This window comes from Chrysemys picta, chromosome 4, assembly GCF_011386835.1.
Source record: "Chrysemys picta bellii isolate R12L10 chromosome 4, ASM1138683v2, whole genome shotgun sequence".
In the NCBI taxonomy this organism is placed as follows: domain Eukaryota; kingdom Metazoa; phylum Chordata; order Testudines; family Emydidae; genus Chrysemys; species Chrysemys picta.
This window is the reverse complement of record NC_088794.1, coordinates 89,108,155-89,127,026: the sequence shown is the minus strand read 5'-3', so window position 1 is coordinate 89,127,026 and position 18,872 is coordinate 89,108,155. Positions and strand designations below refer to the sequence as shown.

Below are 18,872 nucleotides of genomic sequence, written 5' to 3'. Positions count from 1 at the left end.
CCTCTTCTCTCATCTACACTATAAATCAGATTAATAGGTACCAGTAATTACTGAAGTTCAATGTCTGATTCTTGGTTTTTTTAAAGAATCTTTTAGACGTTGACATTAAATATTGTTTAATAACACCTTGGACTTCTTTGATATTCATGAATGGGTAGTGCTATAGCAGTTTATAAATACTATTTCAGCTTCAAGATACAGAAATTGAACCACAGAGTCTAAAGTCACAATTGGCAAACTCGGCTGAGTAAAGTTTAACCACATAAATACAATTTTCTTGTTGGGGTATATCTACACTGCAATAATAGAGCCGTGGCACAGCTGAACTGCCGGGATCACTTGACTCGGGCTGCAGGGCTATAAAATTTCAGTGTAGACATTTGAGCTCGGGCTGGAGCCCGGGCTCTGGGACCCTCCCCTCTCCTGGTGTCTAGAGCCCAGGCTCCAGCCCGAGCCTGAAAGTCTACACTTACTACTGGGAGAATTCTGTGCTACTGCATACATGCAGAATTCATGTTCCCCACAGATTTTTTCCCTTGCAGAAAATAGATTGTGACAGGGAGGCACTGCAATTACACCTTCGCCTACTGGGGGCTGCTGTGGCACCAGAACAGAGGGCAGCAAGCCAAGGAGAGGAAGGGGGCAGTGGCTGCCTTCTTACGGTGCCCTGGTACAGGATATGGGGTGGGAAGATGGACAGAGCAGAGCACCTGGGACTGCTGGGAAGTCACCTAGACTGGGATTCAGAAGGGCTAGTGGGGGGACAGACTAGGGTAGGAGCACAGGAGCCAGTCGGGTGACAGTATTGAGCTAGAGGCTGAATGGAAGTGGGGGTGCAGAGACACATGACAGGGAGAGGAGAGGTGGCTGAGTGGGGGTGCAGGGACACACAGGGATGGCTGAGTGTGGGTGCAGGGGCAAACGGTGACAGGAGCAGATGTGCCTGACTGAATGGGAGAGGCCAGGGTCTGCATGGGGAAGGCTCCCCAACTCCCTAACAATCCCTACCCCCCAAAAAACTATTCCATAACTCTCCCACACCCAACAACCTCCGGGTTCCTTCCCAGCAATTACCCCTCTCCCTCAGCTCCTCCATTACCTCTGATGCCCCCAAGCCTTTGCACTTCTTCTGAGGGGTGCAAGAAATATGTTTCTATATTGTAGTTTAAATGAATTATTAGTTCTGTATTAATATGCCTAGTAAGGAATTTATTTGTCAAAAAAAATTTCCTGAATCTTTTTTGTTGTCTGTATTGTTACAGATATACTTGCTTACAGGCATTTTGAAATAAATTACTAAAATAATTGAAAATCATGTGATTATATTGTGTTATTTTGACCAATAAAATATGCAGAATTTTAAAATATTGTGTACAGAATTTAATGTTTTGGCGGAGAATTCCCCGCAAGAGTACACACTGCAATTTTATAGCCCCACAGCCCAAGCCCCACGAGCCTGAGTCACCTGACCTGGACCCAACCATGGGTCTTCTATTGCAGTGTAGACATACCCTTCATGTAATATGGGAACTCTGACTGCTCAGCAACTCTGAAACTCAGGTAGTCTTTATTTGCTTAGGTGCCTAACTATGAATTTAGGTATCTAACTTTAGGCACATGTTTGAAAATTCTGGTATAAATTATTTGCTTAAGGTCACACTAGAGGTCAACCAGGCACAAACCCAGATCTCTTGAGCCCCAGTCCTAAAGGTCCTAACCACGAGTTTTACTACCTCTTCATGTAATACACACAATTCATCTAAATCTTAGTGCATTCAATGGGCCAAAATCAGACTCTGGTTTTAGTGAGCACAATTCCATTGATTTCAGTGTTAATTTGAATTCAACCTGAAGTCAACGGACTTGCATCCATTAATGACTGCTTCTTGGAGCAGCTAGTCCTGGAACCCACAAGTGGAGAGGCAATTCTTGATTTAGTTCTAAGTGGTACATAGCATCTGGTCCAACAGGTGAATATAGCTGAACTGCTTGGTAATAACAACAATAATGAAATTAAATTTATCTTCCTTGTGAAGGGGAAAATACCAAAGAAACCCACCCCAGTAGCATTTAACTTCAAAAAGGGGAACTACACGGTAAATTATTTTTAAGTACCTCAGAGGCAAGAAACCAGCCAAACAAGCAGTGGGGTACTGGATGCTCCAGATGCTAAAGGACTACTCAAGAAAGACAAGGACATAGTGGAGAAGCTAAATAAAATCACTGTAGAGGATGTGAGGGAGATTTCCACACTTGAGCCATTCTTTTTAGGTGACAACTCTGAGGAACCGTCCCAGACTGAGGTGTCAATAGAGGAGGTTTTGTAACAAATTGATAAATTAAACAGTAATACATCACCAGTACCAGATGATATTCACTCAAGAGTTCTGAAGGAACTCAAATATGAAATTGCAGAACTACTAACTGTAGTATGTAACCTATTGCTTAAATCAGCATCTGTACCAGATGACTGGTGGATAGCTAATGCAACACTGAATTAAAAAAAAAAAAAGGCTTCAGAAGCAATCCTGGTAATTTACAGGCCAGTAAGCCTAACTTCGGTACCAGACAAATTGGATGAAACTATAGTAAAGAACAGAATTATCAGACACATAGATGAACATAATTAGTTGGGAAAGAGCCAACATTGCTTTTGTAAAAGGAAATCATGCTTCATCAAGCTATTTGAATTCTTTGAGGGGGTCAGCAAACATGGGAACAAGGGTGATCCGGTGGATGTAGTGTACTTGGATATTCAGAAAGCATTTGACAAGGTCACTCACCAAAGGCTCTTAAGCAAAGTAGGCAGACATGGGATAAGAGGGAAGGTCCTCTTGTGGATCAATAACTGGTTAAAAGATAGGAAACAAAGGGTCATTTTTTACAGTGGCGAGAGGTATCCCCCTGGGGTCTGTACTGGGCCCAGTCCTATTCAGCATATTCATAAATGATCTAGAAAAAGGGGGAGAAAGTGAGGTGGCAAAGTTTGCAGGTGGTAAAAAATTATTCAAGAGAGTTAAGTCCAAAACTGACTGTGAAGAGTTACAAAGGGATCTCATAAAACTTGGTGACTGGGCAACAAAATGGCAGGTGAAATTCAGTGTCGATGAATGTGAAGTAGTGTACATTGGAAAACATGATCTCAACTATACATACAAAATGATGGAATCTAAATGAGCTATTAGCACTCAAGAAAGAGCTCTTGGTGTCAATGGGGATAGTTCTCTGAAAACATTTGCTCAATGTGCAGCAGCCATCAAAATGCTAACAATGTTAGGAACCATTAGAAAAGGGATAGATAATAAGAGGGAAAAGATCATGTCACTATATATATCCATGGTACACCCACACCTTGAACACTGTGTGCAGTTCTGGTCTTAAAAAAGCTATATTAGAATTAGAAAAAGTACAGAGAAGGGCAACCACTGTGAGTAGGGGTATGGAACAGCTTCCCTATGAGAAGAGATCAGAAAGACTGGGGCTGTTCAGCTTGAAAAAGGGATGACTATGGGGGGAATATGGTAGAGGTCTAAAAAATCATGAATGGTGTGGAGAAAGTGAATGAGGAAATGTTATTTATTCCTTCACATAACACAAGAATCAGAAGTCACCCAATGAAATTAATAGGCAGCAGGTTTAAAACAAACCTAAGGGAGCACTTCTTCACAGTGCACAGTCAATTTGTAGAACTCATTGCCAGGGGATGTTTTAAAGGTCAAAAGTATAACTGGATTCAAAAAAGAATTAGATAAGTTCCTGGAGGATAAGTCCATTAATGGCTGTTAGCCAAGATGGTCAGGGATGCAACCCATGCTCTGGGTGTCCCTAAGCCTCTGTTTGCCAGAAGCTGGAACTGGGTGCCAGGGGATGTGGGTCACTTGATAAATTGCTCTGTTCTGTTCAGTCCCTCTTGAAGCATCTGGCACTGACCACTGTCATAAGACAGGATACTGGGCTAAATGGATGATTGATCTGACCACGTTTGCCCATTCTTATGTTCTAATTTAAATCAAGGCTGAAATTAGCCCACATTGATTCCAATTAAAGTTGCAAACACCTTCTGTTTGTTAGTAAGATGTTTTAGTACAACTGACAAAAACACAAGGAAATTAAACAATAACTGTTTGAAGTCATTTTACGGAACTGATCTCAACTTACAAATACAAGGAAATTCAGTTCTGAGACTAACATTCATTGTATCTCAGTACTACAAAAGTCTCTAAATAGCAAATAACCTTTCAATTATGTTTGTTCACTAAAGACAACTACGTGAAGTTAAGGATGGACTTTTAGCTTTAAATCTGATTCCCCCAACCCTGTTTTTTCTGATCCTTAAGCTACTTTAAAAATACATAGAACCATTGGCTTAATTTAATTATTACAAGATTTTTTTTTAATCTAAATGATTGTTATCTTTAGAAATGTCTTTAGGATAAAAGTGAATAAAAGATTGCAAGCCATGATCAATTTACTTTAAATCTATTTTAGTATATCTAAGAATCCATCTTTGTAATATGGCCTGCTCCAAAGTCTTTTCATTGACTTCAATGGACTTTGATTCAGGGTCTGTCTGGGCAGCAGATATTGTGAATCAGATTATTTTATCCAGTAACATAGTATGGTGTGTAGATAAGATATGTTACAGTGATGAGCCCGTTTAAGAGGAAATGGGACCAGCCCCTCCTGTGCCATAATTAATTAGCTCCTTCCCAACCTGAGTGGGGTGGGGGGCTAAGAGGGATCAGCTGATACTTTAATAGGCACCTGGGCCTTAAAAAAGGACTCAGGGAACTTGCTCTGGGAAAAGAAAGATAGTAAGCAAGCGGAAAGGCTGGCCCCTGTGGAAGGCTTTGGGGTGGGGTCTGTAGGGGAATGGTATTCTAGGTGAGTCAGTCTGGTGCTGAGTGTTTGATACTAGAAGAAGGGGAAATACTCAAAGGTAGCCCAGAAAGGGGCTGAGAACAGGGTGTTTTTAAGAACTGTTTTGTTATTTGGGACCTTCTTAGTGGAATCTTGCAACCCCTGCCAGGGGTTAAGTTTGTTTGATATGGGTGGAGGGTTAAGACACATGTTTAGCACTGAGCTTTGTGTGGAGTTTATTAAAAAGCCCTGAAGGAGAGGCATCCTAAAGTAGGGTGCCTGCAGCCCATGGAGGGGTGCTTGAGTAGCAGGTGTCCTGTTACACTGGAACACTCCTGTTGTGTGATCCCAAGGACTTGTTGCCAGTTTAGCAGGAGTGTGATGGCTGCTTTTTTGGGCCCTATCCCTTGTGAGGTTGAGTAAATGCATCCATTAGGAGCTTAGGATGCTTAATAACTAGCAGTATAGAATCTTTACCTTTATTTTTTAAATAGCATGCAATAAGTTAAAGGGCAAATCCATTTCCCAGCTCTCAAACCAAGAATCTGAACTGAAGGAAGATATGAATGAGGGAAGGAATCTTACCCCCATGGAGCAGCTGCTACTGCAATCCAGAGGATGCGGTATGCCTCCGGGACCAGTATTTAAAAGTGTTTGGGTGCCTAAGGATACAGATAAATGCATATTGGGATTTTCAAAAGTGCCTAGACTCCCATTGAAATCAATCTGGACTCTGATCTTTCTGAATGGAGTGAAGACTTCCCCAGAGCAGCAGGTCATCTGACCTGGGGCCTGCCTTACTCTGATACCCTTTAATCCATAAAAGCTTCCTGTATATGTGCCCTCCATCTCCCCTGCCCTTTCTTGCACAGCAGAGATGCATGGGGTCTTCTGCTAGGAGACTCTCTGAATGGTAGAGAGGCAGGGCCAGGATTTGTCCCTAAAGGCACACAATTCTATTTGCTTGTACTTATATCTTTCTAGAAGGATGACTAGAAATTGCTTGTTGGCTGAGAGTTTACAGCTGATCAACTCTGGCCTCACCCCTACAGTCCCTGCCAGAGGGTGGCAACAGGTATTTTAGGACTCTGCCTTTTAGGCTGCACTCTGAGTTCTTGTGATATAATAAAGCTGATTATATTTTAAAAAGTCCTTACTGTAGCAATAACAGGAGCAGAAAACACCACCAAAAATACTAGCTTCAATGTAAATTATCCTACCCAGAGGAAAAACGGTGGGGCCTTTAAAAACAAGGCTGCTGGTGTTGCTAGAAATGAACAGGCCAGTACTTCAAACTATCTGACATGTTTTGTCCTCCCTTGGCAAGCTGGAATGTTGTTGATTTCCTTGCAAGCACTGGGGCACTTGTGTGAAATTGATTAGCTCAGCAGTCCTTATATACACACACTGAAAATACAACACTTCTCCTTTAAACTACAGGCTGAAAAAGGTGTTAAACGGGGTTCAGTAGAGGTGCCTAATGTTTAACACAGAATTTGTGAAAGGTTCACCTCGAAAGAGAACAATGAAGGATGGTTAAAAGATTGTAAAAGCAAATTATTTTTTCACCCCCCTTCCCCTAACACACACCGGGTTACTAATTAATGGCATAATGAACCATCTAGGCAGGCAGGTGCAGTACTTTGACTCCCAGGCCATCAGCACTGGGGTTATTGTCACCCCCAAGAGACCTTCTCGTCTATTGAGTGTTTCCCATGTGGCGGAGGAAAGCATTCAGCTGTTGCCTGTGGAGGGCCGGGGAATGCTGGGCTTTGCTGATGTAACAGGCTCCCTGCACTTTTCATTCAGATCTGGTTGGCTGCAAGCTGGCAGAGAGCCTGAGCGACGCCTCCAACTCCGATGAGGTCATCCCAGCTCCCCTTTTTGGGTACTACAGGCAAGATCTGCGCTGCCTCAGCATTAAGGTCAGCTCGCGGCTCCCCCGGAAAAACGGATGCCTCTAGGAAGCCCCCTGCCGCCCATCCCCCCAGCCCAGACCCCGCGATTCCCTTAAAGCGAAAGGAAGAGCAGGAGGGGATTGACCGCAATGGATGTTCCCGTTTGCTCGGATTTGAACGCTGTTTGCGAGTCGGTTGCAAGAAATTGCGGAGCTGCCAGTGCCCGGCGCCTGCCTAACTAGCGCCGGGGAGGAGGCAACTCCCGAGCTCGCCGCTGTCAGCAGCGACACTGCTCGCTCAGCCCGCTCCCCAATTCGGATCCCCCCATCCGCGGGCGGGGATGCAGCGGCCCCGCAGAGAGCGGCGCGGGCTCCATCGGCTCCCAGTCCCCGGAGACTGGCTGCTGCGGGACAAGCGGATCCCGAAGTAGGGTTCGCAGCTCACCCCACGCTCCGAGTGACGGGAAGAGCAAAGGTTTCCCGCGCTGGGCGCGCTCCAGCCCGCCCTTCAGCACTCGGGCAGCTCCCTGCACGCCGGGCCGGGGACAAACTCCTACGGATGCGCTGGCCGAGTAACTCCGGGGCTCGCTGAGAGCCCAGTGGCTGGTCTGGCCTGCGGCGCGTCCCTCTCCCCACCCGGCAGCCAGGCCGGAGCCGGAGTCCCGCCGCAGCTCCCTGTTGCGACTTCCGATGCCCTTTCGGCTCCGCAGGGTTCCCCGCCCGCGGCCCGAGAAGAGACCCGGAGAGAAACTTCAGCACCCGGACAGCTCCCACCGAGACGCGGGGACAGCAGCACCGCCCCGCGGGTGTGTCAAGCCAAGCCCGGCCCCGGTGGGAGCGGTGACCCCGGGAGGATGAGGGCAGCGATCTGGACCTGATTCTACCCGCGCCAGCGCAGCGATGGGGAGCTGACCTTCCTCCCCCGGCTGTGCTGCTACCTATTCGGCTGCTCCATTTGAATGCCTACTTTGCCTGGGAGTCTTCCCCTCTTTCACTAATTCAAACCCCCCCCTTTGCATATTTTCTGGAGACGGGGGGCTGATATCTTTGCAGAGAGCCTGCTCTGGCTGTCCTTTGGTTTGGCAGTTACAAGGCTGGAGGGTGCCTGGGTAGTGTATTGTACCAATGCAGCAACCCCGATGAGCAGCGGCGTTAGAAAGAAACCCAGGATTGACTCTGCTGGTGGGGGGTGAAAAAACACCCCCACAACTTTGGCACCCGGAAAAGCGTGTGTCCCCCTACCCCACCCCACCCCAGCCAAGCTTCTTTCTTCGGCGACCATAGAAAGACATTTCCCATCCTATGTAGCTGAGGGTAAAAGCGTACCCTGGGGGCCGCGCCACATCTGGCAGGGATTTGGGGGTTTAAATCCAGTGTCCGCCGCAATCAACAATGGCAAATGAACCGGTGATTCTGAATGTTTATGATATGGTGAGTATGAAACAATATGATGGGGGTGGGGGAATGACAGCGTGCGATTGGTCGCAGAAAGACCAAGATGAGGAACCTAGCATCTAGCCCCGGAGAGGCTGAATTTTCCAAGCTTTTCTTGTTCTGGCTGACGGGGGTGGTGCTGGCTCTGGCTTTTTTTGTAGCACATCACAGCGGATTAAAGGTAAAACTGTGCTGGATTTTCTGTAGATTAGTGAAATTGACTTTTCAATTTACGAAGCCGCAGCTAGAGAGAGAGAGGCGCGATCGCCTCCTATTCCTAGAGCTAGATGCCCTTGACTTTCAAGGCTATCAAGCATCAGGCTGGAGAGAGAGCCCTGGGGGGAGGAAAAACATTTCCAAAATATTCTTTTAGTGTTGTTAAAACTAACACAAATCCGAATCTCACATGTTTGGAACAGTTGAACAGAGACTGTCATTAGGAAAAGGCTTGAAGAAATGACCTGGGTAATTTTTTTTAAGGTGAATAGTAATTGCTTGAGTAATAACTGATAAACCTTCGGCATGGGAAGTGAAGTATTCTGCACTCCATGATCATGCCTGAGAATGTTCTCTTAAAGTTGACAGCATATTTAACAGCTCTCCTTTCCATCCCTTTGGGGGGGGGGAGAGGAAGGAGGACTTATTTGTGTTAAAATCAATAAACAAAGCAGAAATCTCAAATAAACTCATGGTACAACTCAAAACCATAAGAGGGCTTTGAACAAACCATTTTATTTATGGTTCCCACATACACTCATGAGAGTTGTATCCAGCTCCCTCTTAAATGATTGGCATTGAGTAGCATTCAGAGTGGGGACATTTTGATGGGGAAGCATTTCACCCGATTTGTCCTTTATAAGCCAAGAATATGAAATTCCATCAGTCCCACAATTTTTAATTAACTTTTCTGTGGAATATATCACTTTATTAGGCCCAACATCTGACTTGATCATAACTATCCAATCCCACACTTTAAGAATTTATGGCATGACACTTCATTTTAACTCCATACAGTGGTAATTAACACTAACTTTTAACAGAGTCCATGGAACATATAACACTCATATGCCAAATGAATTATGATGTGGAGGTTCATAATGAATGCCAAAAATAGTAATAATGGGACACTTTAAATGAAGTGTTGGCATTTACAGCAAAGATTAAGTGATTCTCTGTCAGCTGGGAAGCCTTAAAGTACTCCTGGTGGGGGAGAAAAGTACTATTTAAACTGTAACACCTAGATCTAAGGACACAGAGGAATCCAGCTAGACTAACTTGGCATATACAATACTGAGCCTCACCTGAAGGCTCTCTCTGTTTTATGAACCACGCTGACATACTTTCATTTATTTTGGAATGCACTCTGCTGTAGTCCATGTTTAATTGGTTGGCATCCCAAAACAGTGCCTTATTTGTGAGACTGTAGTAGGAATCCTTCTATCTAATGCCTTGGAAAGGTGAAGTGTCAGAGGATGGTTCATTCCAGAAAGATTCAGACCAACACCACTTCCATTTGGTTCCTTCATTTTTTTAGTAAGTGAATTCACTGAGAAGGGTGTCAGCTTGACAGCCCTGCAGGGTGAATTCTGCTGATTCTCCTTCTCAATGTTACCGCATGGGCAGCAGTGTAAGCTTTCCTTTGGTGCCCCATTCTCAGTATGCCTCAAACCTGAGCTGAAAGGATCGCCTCCAAAGGTGGGGGGAACCCAGTTTCCATGGCCCATTCAGTCCTTGACTGTTGTTCTGTGATTGTCACCAAAGATGATGCCTATTAAGGGCTTTTTTTCCCTCTGCCAGTTTTGTGTTGTGATGTGTATGCCTGTCCACAGGGAACTGTGCTGAGGCCACAAATTTAATTCAGACTAAACAAATTTTTGATCTCCACCAAACTGTGAAAGTCTCCATACCTCATTATTAATCCCCTGGGTTACCCCTAACTTAATGACTGTATATAGAAAGCATTCTGGTTTCATATTCCAACTGCTTGCCTTATTACTGAGTCGCATACAACTCAGTTTCTATATAATAACTGCTGGGGCTACATTCTTTTGACTGGTGCTATGATTTTAATGCCATACAGCATGGGATATAGCCATGCAGTTCATTACATTGTGGTGGGGAGTTATGGGGCAGCAGGGAAACAATTGCACACATAAATAACTGTTTTTAAAGTGGCATTAATAAAAGGGGGGAAAGGCAGCTGGGGATAACAATTAACTAGAATTTAAAGCTCTGCTTTCTTGACAAAGAACATGACCCCAGCATGGCATCAGGGAGCACTTTAGCTACAGGAAAGCTTAGCTTTGGGGCAAAAGTTCAATTAAGAACCCTCTGCGCAGATATGAAATATCCTCTTTGTGTAGTCTTGAGTATCGAACGATTTTTTTCCCAGCACAAAATAATTGAGCAAAAATTGTTCAGAGTTTCCAAGTACTCAACTTACTATCAATAAAAGCAATTCTACCCACCTACAATATAGATGGGGATTGAATTATATATTGTTTCTGCCTAAAGAGCACAAAAGAATAGGAGGATGGAGAATTGACCTATTGAGACAGAAAACTTTAAAAATAGAATAGGTGGGCTGTTAACCTACTGATTTCAAAACATGAATCTAAAGTGATTGCATGGCTCAGCAACCGGTCATGGGGTTCAGAATCTTTTAACTGCTACATGCCCAGTTTGAATCTGTTTGAGAGTGTAGTCGATGGATACATGAAATGAGTTGTGCAAGTTCTGAAGGGGATGGCTGCTGCCTAGATAGTACTGCTCCTTTAAAAGGGTAAATCAGGGCACCTTTCAGATTAAGATGGGGAGAAAAAAATTAAGCTATTTAGTGCAGCCCAAACATTAGTGAGATTGTAAGATAACTTGCTTCAACCAGTCCATCTCTGGGTCTATTGAATGTCTGGGAATTTCCTTTAAGTATTTGTGGCTTATTTTGAGATGATCAGCTAAATCAACCTAACTAATATTTAATAACGATCAAGATACTAAATCAAAGGTGTAAGATTGCAAATATTTGAAAGTATTTAACTCTGACAGGCTAACTACATTGACATGCCAAAACACTTCTCTAAAGAATAGTCAGTTTTGCACAGATTAAGGTCATCAGACAATCTCATAATGTTTTCAGTCAGTTACATGGCACATGTCTGCTGTTAAATTAACAGCTGTCCATGTATATAATTGCTCTCTTGCTTTATCTTTAAAATTGTCATGATTCTCCACTGCCTTGCACCTTGTGTCTAGCAGAAAAATGCAACCAATCTGGCCTGATGGCATTTGGTACCCACTGTGCCCTGGTGCCAATGATTACACCAGGTGCAGTGCGATGGCGAATCAGGCCTGGTGGCTGCAGTAAATGTAGAGCTGTAATGCTTGATCTCTGTATTTCCTGAAAGCATAGGCTTGAGTTTCCTCTCAGTTACACTAGTGTCATTCCACTGATTTCACTGGATTTACTCCTGATTCTCATGGGAATAAATGAGAATCCAGTGTGTTCTAGGCAAACTTGATCTTACATTTTCCCCATGATCATAACCTTCAAAATGATAGCCAGAATGTAATTATTTCACTTTGGGGAGCCATTGGCTTCTTTGCATTTTCCAGGTATCCTTTAATCAATTGTAATCCAAGTGGCTGATAGTCAATAATTGACAACAAGGGGCTGACACTGAAAATCTATGCATAAGTCTCTGATTTGCTTAGCTGATTATAGAATGACAGTGTCTATTATCTATGTTCTTATATAGCACCCATCACTCTCTTTGAGTGGCTCATGAAATCGCAAAGCGAACACACACATTTTTTCTCTCCACTTCAGTCAACCAGGCCTAGGTTTGTTTGTGTGTGTGTATATGTGTATGTATATATATTTGTGGTATTATTGTGGGAAGCCAACGCTGAAGAAAGGATTGCATATTGCTCTGAAGGTGCTGAGGTTTGTGGTCATCCTCATCTTTTCCAGGAGTCAGTTCCAGAGGCACAGGTCGGTTGCCAAGAAAGCTCTGTCTTCTGTAGATATGAATCTCACTCTCATGTTCCATTGTTCCCATGAAACGTAGCTGTTGTGGGAAGTCATGATTGTGCAGGGGGAGGCAGTTTGTCAGGTTAGACTTGAAGATGAGAGCCAAAACTTTGAGTGATGTGGTATTCAAAGGAAAGATAGTTAAGAGATTAATTCTGGGGTGATGTAGTTTCTGTGTTACTGAGAAAGGAGCTGCTGTTTTATACCAGTTGCCGCTTTTTTAAGGTTGTTGGTTTCATATGTAGGTACAGAAAACTGCAGCAATCAATCCTTGAGGTCACAAATGCATCAACTACTCTGGCTAAATCTGAAGCTGACAGCATGGGGTGCAGTCTCCTGGCCAGCTGCAGATGGAAAAAGGCATTTTTCACAGCTATGGGTAGTTGGGTCTTCAGAAGCCCTGAAGGGTGCAGTGGAGACTGTGGGGGTAGACTGTCTTAACGATCTGAAGGCAGATGCCTCCAGTGTAGAGAGATATTCTAGAGGTGGTAAGTTCTTTCCACACTACGCTTACCATTTTAGTCTTTCCACCATTCGGTTTCAGCCAGATATTCTTCATGGATTGGCATTGGATAAAATGATGGAATGGAACTAGACATCCCTTTTCTCTGGTATATTTGAGAGAGGAAATCAATCAAGGAAAGTAAAGAGAAAGCAGTTAAACTGAGTCCATTAGTTCAAGTAGAAGGAATCAAAAGCATGCTGTGTATCTCATCTAAACCTCACAATAATAAACCAGTTAGAAGGCTAAAAGAGTAAGTGTCATGGTCTGTGTTAATGAGTCCAACAGCAAAATGTGTCCCTTTGTGCATAATACATGGATTTTTGTTGTCTTAGCAACTGCCAGAAAATGTGCCAACTATCAATGTAACAATCTGCTTTGTCATCAGGGTGACAAGTTAACTCCCTGTCCATGGTATATCCAGTTATGCCCATATCTTCTAGCTGACTGCCATAAGCTTTTACACCAGCTATTTAATTTCTTTCAACCATTCAGCTTGTTTGGACACACACGAGCTAGATCCACAAAGGGATTTAGGCACTTAACTACCACATTAGGCCTAAATCCAAAAGTTAGATCCTCATACCACCCTGCTCCCACCACCTAACCCTGTAGGTGCTTAAATTTCTTCCAGTGGGCATGTGAAAAGCCATCTCAGTCCTGATGCCCAGCACCTAATCCCTGGCAGAATACTCAAACTAGGTGTTAGCTCTACCTATATCACCATGACTTGCACTAAACAGTGGTTAGAGCACTCACCCAGGATGTGGATGAGCCAGGTTCCAATCCTCACTCTGCCTGATGTGGAACAGGGACTTGATCCCAACTCTCCCACACCCTAGGAGAGCACCCTAACCCTGGGCCATAGGTTGTGTAAATCAGCATAGCTCCATAAAGGAGTTACATTAGTTTACCCGAGCTGAAGATCTGATCCCATATCTCTTTGATGGGAAGAAGAGAACTCAACTCTGAACTTTCGCAAAGTTTGGGGTGTTTGGATTTGGCATGTTAGAGAGGGTGTGGTTCAGGTGGGGATCCGGATCCAGGGGGTTGATTTGGGCCCATGTATAATGTAGAGCTTGTATGAAACACCCACAACCGAAGAAGTGGGCTGTAGTCCACGAAAGCTTATGCTCTAATAAATGTGTTAGTCTCTAAGGTGCCACAAGTACTCCTGTTCTTTTTACGGATACAGACTAACACGGCTGCTACTCTGAAACCCATCCACAACCCGAGCATCTGGCCCACAAAGTTCAGCTCCAGATGCAAAATTCAGGCCTGGGGTTATGGTTTGGGTCTCCCTACAATAGTTACTTTCATTTATATCAGCATCTGGGAAGGTAGAGATTCTCTGAACATATGAGACAAATCCATGAACGCAAGACAGACTTGCTAATAATCCATTCAGTACTTAGCTTCTGTGCTATTCAGCAACTGGTAGTATTCTGCAGAATGGTCACCTGCCCACTAGCAACTGAAATGAAGCCACCAACTCATTGCCCCTGGGCCCCTGAACAATCATCAGGTGTATCTGTTAATATGGCGATGTGTGGTATATCTGAGTATTATCAGATAACTACATTACATCACAAGTGACCTGGGCTGAATTTAAACTGGTGTCCTAGCCTCTGTTAGCTACCCCTCAATCATCCAATTTTCTCTTGTTTGATCAAGGTTGGATTTTTTGACCTTCTTGCACTCATCAAGAACATCAGGATGATGCAATTGTCTGAATCTTGAGAGATGGTTTGGGGGGTGAGGGGGAGAATCAGCCACCAAAATGGATTTATTTGTCTGTCTAGGAAGGGGAAAGAGAGAAGTAAAGTTCCTGTGTTTTTGTATCATTTTATTACTGAGGTAGCCTATATTGCTGGAAAAAACTGATTGACCGTATCCTATGTAAATCACGTGTGTTCATGAGGCTGATAGAACTAGTAGCAGAGTGAAGGCAGACACCCTGTTTTGTGGGTTCACATAGCAAGTCTGTGAATCGATGGCATTCCTTATGCCACAGCAAACTCTATGGCAGTGCACAGCGTGGGCTTTTTTCTAAGAGTGGAAAACTGTTTAACTGATAGCTGGTAATCTAGGGTTCACTGATGGGAAAGCAGTATTTATTTATTTAACATTTTGCGTATTCACCGAGCCAAGCAATAGCATTCTTAGTGGCCAAGTGGAACTCTTGGAGCCCACCGCTGAATTTGGTTCCTTGACAACGTGTGTCATTGTTTGATCTGCACCACAGCTGCAGCTTGGATTGTCTCAAAGACCCCAACAGTGCTAGTTGGCTGCACGGAGGCCTCGCCCAATTCGCAATGTGTTAAGAAGGGCCCATTGAAGATATGGCAGGTCGAAGCTGGGAGGGTTAGCAGTAAGGTCTGTGATGAGAAACTGATTGGTGGTTGGTGATAAGCACCAGTCTTCCTGCCATGGGGACTCCGCTATCACATCCTGGCATGGCAACTTCAACCACAATGGGTGTTGTGATGAAAGATGTGTAGCTGGTGGGTTTAAAAGGTCTTTGAAAAAGGTAGGTTTGGGTCAGCACATATCTTCTCAAGCAGCTTGCCTGTTGCAGTCTCCTTCCTGATGTAAGGGGGAGCAATGTGGCTCAGAACTGGAAGCCCTGAAAGATGAGTCGGTTGGAAAGTTCCTGTGATGATACGCATTGTTGAATTGAATTACATATCAACAAGTTTTGGTGTGTGCCGACTGACTCCATACTGGCACACAGTACTCTGCTATTGAGTATAAGATGGCAAGGGCTGAGGTCCTTAGGGTTGGAGCATTTGCTCCCCATGAAAAACCTGCCAGTTTGCTGAGAAGATTGTGGCGTGTCTTGATCTTTGTTGCTATCTTGCTCAGGTGGCTTTTGTATGTCAGTGTTCAGTTGGGAGTCATGCCTAAGTAAACTGGGTAGGCTTCATGCTTTAGCCTCTGGCCATTCATTATGATGCTTACTTCTCTCTTAGAATTGGCATGGTGGAGGTGGAATGTGCTAGAGACTGTCTTGCTGGTGTTAGGCTGAAGGCGCCATGTCTTGCAGTAGTCAGCCAGCTTTGCAGGGTCGTCACTCAGGGTCTTCTCCAGCCCAGAGGAAGTTGGAGTCTGTAGCCCACAGCAGATGTTGTCTGCATAGGTGAACTTCCATTACTGGGTTGGTGGCAGGTTCATTGACGGATAGATTGAACAAGGGAACGCAGTACTAGGGAAGGGCAAAGTGCAGTGTTAAAATGTTCTCCTAGAGCCCCATTTCATTCTGGAGAAAAGCAGGCTCAGGGTGCTCAGAATGACAAAAGCATGGCAGCCTGTCTGGTAAGTGGCCCACTCCCCCAGTCCAAAATACAGGGCACTTACCAGATAGCCATGAAAGATCTGTCATTGAGAATAGGCTGGAGCAGATTTGCAAAGTAAAGAAAGTATGCTGTGAACTGTGTGTAACATGGCTTCCTGGCCTTCAACCCCAGATCTGCCACTCTTCTTTCCCTGCAGTCTTATCAACAGCTCCCCTGGGATATAAGATTTGCTTTGTTTCTCTCCTCAACACCTTCTGCAAGCAGTTTTATAAGATATTGGTGTTCTAAGAAAAAAAGTTTTCATTACTAGGATCGCCATAGGATTTTGAGTGTGTGAACAATTGGCCAGAAACTCTTCTTAGAATATAGCATGACCTGCAGCTCAATAGGTCAATAGAGAGAATTTCCCTGGGATTTGTGAGAGAAAAAATAACTCCTAGTTATATACTACCAGACTCAGTTACTTGCCCAAGGCCAGAGAGTTTGAACCTGGTCTGTTTTTAGGAACTTCTGGTAGTTCTTGGATGGGGCAAGCACTTAAGACCCTCCATTTTCCTTTCCCTATACTTATTTTCCCCCTCCCCCCCATTAGCATATTGAATTTGATGGCTTCCTGAGAGACAGAGAGATGGAACAGGAAGCCAAGAAGTTCTGTCTTCTGACCCTGACCCTGTGTGACCTTGGGCAGTTCATGCCCTGTGATATAGTTCCTACATATTCTAGTGGTATGAGAACAGGCCTGGGAGCTAGGCACTTCTGAGTTCCAGTCCCAGCTCTGAGAAACTCTCTGGCCATGGGCAAATAACTTTTCTCTGCCTTTTTACGCCAATGCAAGTGGAATTGTAAAGGCAAAGAGGTACATGGTTTATATCCCAGATAATCCCTCCCCTGTCCCCCCCCTCCTCCCCGCCAGCATGCTTGCTGAGTTTAGTTTTGGTTTTAATGCTCAATGTTCTTGGCTGTAATGTCATCCGCTATGCTGTTCATTTTAATTTTGATGGATATCCGTTAGCCAAGACAGCTGGCAGTTTTCCTTCTGGTAGCCACTTGGGATGCAAAATGGAGCAACTCCAATTTACCCTAGCCAAGAAGCAGGCCTTCTGTGTGTATATATACTTGCTCAGTTTAAGATTAATGAGGCCAATGCCAAACCTAAATCATCCTTTCTACTTGGTTGCATAAGTTGCCATATGACTGTTGGATGCTGACGAGCTGCCTTATGGGCGCTTAATCATGTGAAGTTGCAATACAGTGACTAATATGCGCAGTATGTCATGATGGTTGGGAAAACTTAAAAACTGTGGGAGCGTCTTTGTGATTGTGACGTAGTTTGCTGTAATTTATTGTATATGAGTGGGTTTTTTCCTCCTTTACTTCAAGAATTCTCAGTCTTTCTTGAATGAGTGTTATGGCGTGGGTGACACTGCAATGCCATTCAATGGCTCGTCCATCATTGAAAGAGAGATCATGCTTAGCGACATTGCTTGGCAACAAATCAGCAGCATTGTGTGCTATGGAAATGTCATTTCTGCTGAAAATAATTTGATATTTAAAATCATATGGGGAGGACTCTTTCAAGTATACAGCCCATGTACTGGCTCTCACAAAATTGCACAAGCATGTACCACATGTGTAAAAATAGGTTGTGCACAAACAAATGATGTGTGTGCAATTTCCATAGGGCAGATGTAGAGACTTTTTTTTTTTTTAAGGGCGTGTGGGTGAAACAAATATTTGATCATCATTTGGGCTGAACTATGCAACTCCCTGCTGGATTAGCAATTTATCCTGAGTAATGCAGCTATTCCAAACTCATACCAATAAAGCTTCCAAACCAAACTACTGTATATTCTCTAAGTGTAAATACTTAGAAACATGTTTGAAATGACTCCCCTAGGAGTGACCAATCAGTTTCTTCATGGACGGGTTCATCTAATGAAGATCCAGCAGAACATACTCATTATGTTGGGGGATACTTTGGTGTGACTTCAGAAGACAGGAGGTTGCTTAATAATTGTGGTGTCTTGTATAAGTTTCACTGTGACTATTTCTCTTCCTCTCTCATCATTGTGTTTCACAGTGTAACATGATTTTATATATACAAACTATATGTTATGTTACATACTGTAGATATATCTTAGCTCCTGTTTATCTTAGTGTAAAGGGGCTGGCCTTATATTCATTATGATATGTAAATTGCCCCATCTGCCAGCTCTCTCAATGCCTGGCAAAAACCAGCACCTGTGTGCAGAGTAAATGGTAAACTGAACCCCAGGGAGACTTCAGTGGTGGCAGCAGGAAGAGAGAAGACCTTGGATAACCTTGTTTCCTCTAGAGCATTCTCCATTATTGAAAAAAGCAACAGAGGGTCCTGTGGCACCTTTAAGACTAACAGAAGTATTGGAGCATAAGCTTTCGTGGGTGAATGCCCACTTCATCAGACGCAAGTAATGGAAATTTCCAGAGGCAGGTATAAATCAGTCTGGAGATAACGAGGTTAGTTCAATCAGGGAGGGTGAGGTGCTCTACTAGCTGTTGAGGTGTGAACACCAAGGGAGGAGAAACTGCTTCTGTAGTTGGCTAGCCATTCACAGTCTTTGTTTAATCCTGATCTGATGGTGTCAAATTTGCAAATGAACTGGAGCTCAGCAGTTTCTCTTTGGAGTCTGGTCCTGAAGTTTTTTTGCTGTAAGATGGCTACCTTTACATCTGCTATTGTTTGGCCAGGGAGGTTGAAGTGTTCTCCTACAGGTTTTTGTATATTGCCATTCCTGATATCTGACTTGTGTCCATTTATCCTCTTGTGTAGTGACTGTCCAGTTTGGCCAATGTACATAGCAGAGGGGCATTGCT

General features: G+C 44.0%; 1 protein-coding gene across 2 annotated transcripts in view; it reads left to right on the top strand.

Annotated features, from left to right (window-relative positions):
• Positions 1-4,806: 4,806 nt before the first annotated feature.
• The window catches only part of LOC101953652 (deubiquitinase DESI2-like), an 86,657-nt gene continuing 72,591 nt past the window's right edge, over positions 4,807-18,872 (top strand). For both annotated transcript variants that reach the window (XM_024109224.3, XM_005305946.5), the window contains exons 1-2: positions 4,807-4,884; positions 6,670-8,188. In XM_024109224.3, coding sequence (XP_023964992.2) covers positions 8,150-8,188 — 39 coding nt within the window. In that variant the 5' untranslated portion in view covers positions 4,807-4,884; positions 6,670-8,149. The remainder of the gene's footprint in view (positions 4,885-6,669; positions 8,189-18,872) is intronic.